We start from the raw sequence: 7529 nt of genomic DNA, 5'->3' as shown, positions 1-7529 counted from the left end.
ATGGGCAGCCATACTGAAAAACATGTGGACTAACCAATTACAATAGAGGTGGTCAGTCTACTTCATGCCATTAGCAGCCTAGGTCATCAGGGTAAATAGCAGATGATTAGCATTTCCTGCAAATCAGCATCTAGTGATTTTATGCCCGTGCTCATTATTTATACTTCCTGGTTCAAACAGCAACATAATACCGGCGATCACAAACAACTTTTATAGTTTTCCTTTCTTTGTATTGAGACAATCCACACAGCTAAATTTAGTTTTAGGCGTGTTCTTTCATTCAATCCCAGCTTAAAAACTTTACAATCTAAACATGTCAGGAATAGATTTAAGTCTCCCACTTTGATTAAAATGATCTTTTTCCATAAGTTAGTAAGTTTTTAAGTGTTTATTGTATCATTGAGGGCAGATTAACAATTGCTAGGTCTGATCGAAGTACACGTTCCCCGCTCTGGACATTGGTCTAGAATACCTCCCACGGCTGCGTCATTTGACATTTGATGGAACGTGGAAACTATTTTCTGCCTTTTGCTCTGCGTGATAGATGTTTCTTCAGAAACCAGATCTGGTAAATGGCCAAACAGTGATATAAGATTGGACCAGTGGTACTCTGTGCTGTCAGAACTTAACGTTTCCGGAAACCTATAGAAAGTAATACAATTCCAGTTATAATACAAGATAGTATCTTCACAAATATTAGACAAAAGACATAGCAACAAAGAACACTTACCTCTCTTTTTCTTCCCTTTCTTGGGGCCCTTTTTTGATTTCTTACCCGACGGTACCAAGTCCTACAAGACAGGCATAGTTTGCGATATATGATGACATCACCGACCATTACATATCCTGCACAAACTAAGGCTACATTATCTTAATGACTTTGCATCTAAAACCTGTATTCTAGAATTTAGAATCAAGTGTTTTGAAACACCCCCATTGTTTTCTCTGTAGCCCCTTGCTTACGCTGCCACTTGTTCTTACCTCAGATCTCCCTTCACCTCCGGTCAGTGCACTGATATCCGTGAAGTGGGTGAGAGAGTTGAGCTGGGATGTCATGGAAATCACTCTCTTCTTCCGTGCCTTTTCTTGTCGTGTCATATTCAGACGGACCATCATGGACTCCTCATAGTTAGTCCTATAAGTAAGTTAGGAAACCATGAGACTGGATCACACAATGTCCAATACAAGAACTGTGACAGACTGATCATAGCTACTTACCGGTGCTGCTCTTCTCTTTCATGTCGCATCATATGATATGCTCTGCCTTCTCGTATCTCTTCTGGAGCATCTGTATACTGCTCCTTCAGTTCCCGTATAACAGAGCTGCTTAAAGCTCGTTTCTTTGCACGCTCCAGAAGTCTGCGTTCCTTCTCCACCTCTGTGTCATCTGATGGGGAGACATTAAAAGCAATGACCAACATTATAGGAAGACAGCTCCACATATATTTCCAGGATAAGAAAAGGACAGTTTTCTATCTGCAGATTCTAGTTCGGGATGCAGAATGTTTAATGCTAGCTTTATGCTTAGGGACTGTTCTGGGCACTCAGCACAAAGTCATCCAAAAAAAAAAAAATCCTATATATTTCATAAAAGGACACCAGTGTCCATGGCTAGGTTTATAAAACATTAAATTGTCCACCATGAACAATGTTAGTGCCTATCCCCGCACAATACATCGGTGAAACAGTCTCCGTTAACGCATATTAACATTTTCAGGCCCAGGGGGTTACAACATTTGTTAAACCATGATTCGCCTGTTCCGTATTTAATGGAAAATTACAATTTTGTTCAGGACAAGTAGGACCTTTTAAAGTCATAGATATACATGAAACATAATTATTAATGCTAATCTGTAACAGTTAAAAAAGAACTATACTAAAATAGAAATACACAGTTGGTCGCACAGCTAAACAATGACCCCATTTATGTTCATCAACATCCCCTGACTACAGGAATACCCAACATACATATTTTTTATATGTTCCACATCAATGTTACCCTATATTATCCATTTATTAATACTGGCTTAAGGGGTTTCAAGTTATATACTGTGTGTGTGTACATATATTTATTTTTTTACTTTCAGTGGTAGGGCTATGAGATATAAGGGCACATAAAAAAAACAAAAAACATTTGCACTGTTCCTACTGCAGTATGGATTGAGACCCTTTTGGACCTCATACATTTTGGATGCCATGGACGTCAACTTATTTTATTTTTCTTAGTCTTGGTCAACTGTGTGTTGATAACACTGATCAGCAAGCAGGGCTTCCTGGCCCTGCATTGCTGATCACAATATATGCGATTAGGCAGCAGGGGGAGTAATTGTAGTCCTCTGCAGAAACTTGAAAGACCCTGCTGAGTCTATCCTGTGCTCAAGTGAACTTCGGGTAGGTGTCAGCAGTGGCACCTAATGGAAGGGAATGCCTGATGAGGGATTCCTTATATAATGTGTGGCAGCGTTTGAGCCAAGCACTGTTTGATACTACTGGTGGGTAGGAACCCAGCAAAGCTGGCTTCTGCCAATAAAATTGTCCAGGTTGTCAATAAACAGCCTGATCTCTCTTATAGCTGCAGGGAGATGTCCCTGCCACCCAACATAAGCAGAACCGAGTCAGGTACATCCTGCTGCAGCCAGATTTTAAGGACGTACCAATATTTCTTAAGGCGTGCAAAGGGGTTAAGCACTGACTAGCAGTTACTGTAAGAAATAGTCCTGTCCATAAGCTTACATCCATTCAATCAGGGACCCAGTGTGCATAAACAACTGAAGATACATATAGAACGACCAACATTCAGAGCATACCTCGCAAACCAATTGCTAGAACCTACCATAATGCACAGGTGCAAGCCGCGGGGGAATGTATTTTCTGCTTTTGCTCTGAGATTTCTTGGCTGCCCCATTTTCACCTTCCTCTTCACCATCTGACTCTTCAGCAGACTCTTCAAGCTATAGCAAATTTGGGGTCATAAAAGATGAGTGGCGAGTTTTATGCAAGAAAAAAAAAAAAAGGTGTGACGGTTCAGAACAAGAGACAATGAACCAAAGTGGTAGTCACCTTTACAAGATTAACAAAGCTATTTTAACACTACCGATAGCATGTGCCTTTTCACTGGAATTCTCCTGCTTTTTGTTTAAAAGCTTAACTCAAAGAAGCAGAGAACCGTTTATTCATTTCCTGTCCAGATATTCTCTTCCTTGCTCTCCCCAACTTCACAAAGGCTCCTTGAACCAATCAGAAACGTAATATTGGGAGACAATGGGGAGGAATAATCATCCATAAGAGACATTAAGAATACTACACGTGTTGCATACAAATAAAATGTAAATTCCATAATATAGTTATCTTCACAGTGTATTGGTCTGTAGCATTCGGGGGAAAAAGCCAGATCCATATATGTCATATAACCGTACCTTACTGATTAGATTCTGAGGGTTGGGTTTGAAATTCAGAGGGTCATTCTCCCCTAGGCTCCCCGTCACAGCAGCTCTGACCAGTTTATCGATTTGGTATTTCAGTTTCTGATCGATTGGGCGCATCTTCTCTAACACCTATGGACACATACGCACAGACAGTGGATTAAAACTACTAAACCTCCACATCTATCAGCGATTGTAATATTCGTTAACGTCACGCCACATTCATCACTAGCAACATATTTCACAGCTTTGGCACTTGAAATATGCTAAGATTATTTATTGCAACTAAAAGAGACAATAGATTGAGGGCTGGGATTGAAACTCAGTAAATAAAAAGAAAACCGTGATTATTATTATTTATTTTTAATACAACCGGACTGGCTTAAGTCGTGCTTTGTCTGAAATAGTCCACTTCACTAGCAAGAGCAGGAGATTGTGTTATATTATTTCATTTACATCAGCACTACAAAAGTCTTGTTATAAACCATGGCAACAAGGTAAAAATACACTTGGACCACGATACAGGGAGAGATCTACAAATTCTGGCCTACAATGCACATTTTAGGTATTCTATAGGCATAAATAACAGGCACCTCATTAAAACAAGGGGTAAGAATAGAAACACTATATCTATATACAAATTACCATCTTTTTAAATATGCATCTGGGGGGGGGCAGTCAATGCTATGATAACATCCTTGGAGCGGATACATACTTAAAAGGCTTTTGGTCAGCTTATTTCATTAAAATATGCAAAGTTTCAAACTTTCAGCGGGTGCCGTTTAATGACATTACATGAGCCGCCATCTTTGAATTCTCTGTAGGTGCTCACAGAGCTGTCTCTTTAGAGAGACGGTGAGAAAGAGAATATGCTCAATGCAACAGGATTCCTCTGACACAAACATTTTCACTTTGAAAAAACATTGCAGAAGTCAACAAAATATCGGGCGACACTGTCCCACCTTATCGTTCCTAATGAATGACGCACATTTTGCACTTTTCACCATAACCGGTACTAGACCCAGACAGACAACACGTTCTGACACAGTAAACCAGAGCGAAGGTAATGTACCCGAGCTGGCGTGCCATAAGTAAAGACTATACCAGCCATTTGGAGTTGAAGGGCATAATTGCTGACTCAGAAGAAAAGAGGAACATGTTATTAGTTTATGAGATGTCAGTGAGGCAGTAAGAACTGATTATAAAACCCACAACTGACTACAGATTTCATTTGGCTTCTAACTGACCTTCATTACTACAATCACCCAAATGGTTTCTGGCACAGTAAAGACTAAGAAGCCAGGGATACACTGATGATGATCATAACAAATCCTTCCTTACGGGTGCCAGCAAACTACCACGAGTGAGCCAACATGCATCCCATAAATAACAGATTTAAAAGGTCACTGATTATGTGTGACATCTGTCAGCTGGGAGATATATATATATATATATATATACACATATATATACACACACACGTGGCCATAAGAAATATTAACTTGGAGTAAGTATTTCTGCAGTGCAGTATCCCGTTGTAAGAATCTGGCCTTACTGTGCGTATCTCTACCAATCGCATAATCCCTGGATTTCCTTGTATAGGTTTCCCACATGTCTTCTCCAGGATGAGATGGGTTAGATCCTGCAGATACAGAAGAAGCAGCTGATCCTTCAGCTCCAAGAAGCTTAAACCCTATAAACAAAACCATGAAAGTATTAGATGCAAACCATTAGCACAAGCCAGTACACAAAGAATACACACAATTCACATCTTCTTACCTTCTCGGTCGGATAAACGCCATTACGGACCTTCTGTGTTAGGTTTTTTATGTGTGCAGTAACTGCTGTCACCTGCACAAGGAGGAAAACGCAAATACTTTCAATTCTCATTCAGTAGAACATCCTGATTGGCAGCCTAATCGTCCCATGCATTTGAAAGCGTGTATTTAATTTTATACATTTACGGTCTACACATATAGGTTTAGGGACACTTGAATGTGCTATCAGAGGGCATGTACACAGGAGATGGACCCCCGTAGCACAAAACAACCGCACAACTGTAGCCACACAGGGAAATAGCCAGCTGTATGATGTAAGGATACAGAGAGCACAGGTGGAATAATCCGAACAGCAAGTGAGTTAAATTAGGAGAGTGTAGAAGAGTGTGTAGAAGCTGTAGTTTAATGTTTATTAATGTAAATTAATGCACTTAAGAGAAATCCACAAAAGGACAAAATATAGAGTCTGTCGGTGACAACCAAAAGGAGGTTAAATGTGTGAAGTTTTACTTTACTGGGAGGGTGGTAAATAAGTGGAACAGCCTCCAAGCAAAAGCGGTAGAAGTGAAAATGGCAATTTAAAGGTGCATTGGATAGGGATACAAAACCTAGATAAACCAGACGGGCAGAATGGATCTTATCCGCTGTTAAATTCTATATTTCCATTCAAACAGAAAATAAACATGAGATGCGGATGTAAGCATATCAATGTATAGTCAGGGGAGGAATTAGTACTAATAGCTTTATAAATATGCCACCTGATCCTGAAGATTGGTCAAAAGGCTCTGTGCTGCCGGAAGGTCCTCAGCCACGATTTCCTGGAGGAAAAGTACACATCAGTAAAGTGTGAAGGCCGTTAACGTGTATTAGGAATCTACGCGTTCAATACACACAACCACAAAACGTGATACGAGAACGGAGCGAATCCCCGTACACAACGCGGTCTCACCACAAAACATGCCGGTAACAAATAGCTTTCCGTGCGCTAAAAGCATTTTAACCCGGGCCTCGCTACCGGCGCGTATAAAATATAACAGCTATGTATCTTATTAATATTATTAACACGTGGGTTTCTACCCCTTCTCTCACCCCCGTTGTCGCCATCGTTGACCGTAACGGGGAGACGTGTAAAGGGGCGTGCCTACTACGCAGGCAAATCAGAGACCTCCCTGGAGCTGGAACCGGAACTACCAGGACCAACTACACGAAGCCACCAATCACGAGGCAGAAGATACCGGCGAGCAGTAGTGACGTAAACATACTTTACAGAGCAAAGGCTTACTTGAAGAGGGTATTTCTCTTCAGATTAAAGATATGTGGTGTATATACTGAACATTAAACTACATTAAATTCACGATGTTAGAGGCTGCTATTCACTAATACACATAATATGACATTATATATATATATATATATATATATATATATATATAATGTAATGCGTATGTATTTGTGTTTTCTATAGTTACGTAGGGTTTAGCGTTCATATCATTCAGAATGTGTTGCTCCAACAAATGAAATATGGCTGGTCAGGTATGCACCACTATCGTGTCATCAGAGCACCATCTAGTGGGCAACATTGATAGTGCATCGTTCTTAAAAAATGTGAGTTACTCCTGCAAAGTGCACCTTTCTGCTTCCATTCCAACTTTTTCTACTTTTGTTTATTTTTGACAGTGGTCCTGCAGTAGGGTGTGTGTGGGCCGCAGCTAATTACATTTCTCTTGTCGCTTTAACCACACAAATTATATATACATGTATGTACAGTGTGTATATATATATATATATATATATATATTTTCCCCAGAGCCTTTTACAAACATTACATATATAGATAAACCATTATTTAGTAGAACCCCTCCCCCCAGGTTTTCAGGATTATAACTAAATTATACATAGCTAGTGCAGATGCAATAAATATATATAAATTCGTCATGATTTTGGAAGCACTGCACATGCTTTGGTATGTCATGCTTTAGGCCATATCAGGTTCAAAATTGTATTGCGTACACTTTTTTTGTCGTTTTGTCGCGTACACTCTTTTTTTAATTTATTTTTATGATTTTATCCTAAATCTATGGACTTCAAAAGAAACCAGCAGCTACACAAATACTGTTGATCATTGTATAAACAGTGAGTGGCAGGTTTTGTAGGGACCTAATATTATGACCTTCATGCATAAAGGGTTAAAAAGACAAGCAATTTAAATATTCAACATATATTACATATAGAGTATTAAAGCAGGTGGATACAGCCACTTAAGTGGAAGAGGGGCTACACAACATCTATGATTTAGGGCTTGTCATCTGCCTGCCTGTGGATCATGGGA

The 7529-nt window shown here is 39.7% G+C and overlaps 1 protein-coding gene across 1 annotated transcript; it reads right to left on the bottom strand.

Annotated features, from left to right (window-relative positions):
• Positions 1 to 560: 560 nt before the first annotated feature.
• NGDN (neuroguidin) lies at positions 561 to 6372 on the bottom strand. The gene is made up of 10 exons (XM_053468241.1): positions 6290 to 6372; positions 5959 to 6018; positions 5202 to 5273; positions 4978 to 5115; positions 3417 to 3554; positions 2834 to 2951; positions 1219 to 1387; positions 982 to 1135; positions 731 to 791; positions 561 to 642 (listed from the first exon to the last, which is right to left on the bottom strand). The coding sequence occupies exons 1-10, from the start codon at positions 6302 to 6304 to the stop codon at positions 626 to 628; spliced, it is 942 nt and encodes a 313-aa protein (XP_053324216.1). The 5' UTR covers positions 6305 to 6372; the 3' UTR covers positions 561 to 625.
• Positions 6373 to 7529: the final 1157 nt, after the last annotated feature.

This window comes from Spea bombifrons, chromosome 1 (genome assembly GCF_027358695.1).
Source record: "Spea bombifrons isolate aSpeBom1 chromosome 1, aSpeBom1.2.pri, whole genome shotgun sequence".
NCBI lineage: Eukaryota > Metazoa > Chordata > Amphibia > Anura > Pelobatidae > Spea > Spea bombifrons.
Note: the sequence above shows the minus strand (reverse complement) of the source record. Positions and strands in the feature narration are given on the sequence as shown.

Coding starts and splice junctions, on each gene's coding strand:
- NGDN (XM_053468241.1), bottom strand. Junction 5,274..5,958: donor TGACCAATCTTCAGGATCAG/GTGGCATATTTA, acceptor CTCCTTGTGCAG/GTGACAGCAGTTACTGCACA. Junction 2,952..3,416: donor CTCAGAATCTAATCAGTAAG/GTACGGTTATAT, acceptor AATTTGCTATAG/CTTGAAGAGTCTGCTGAAGA.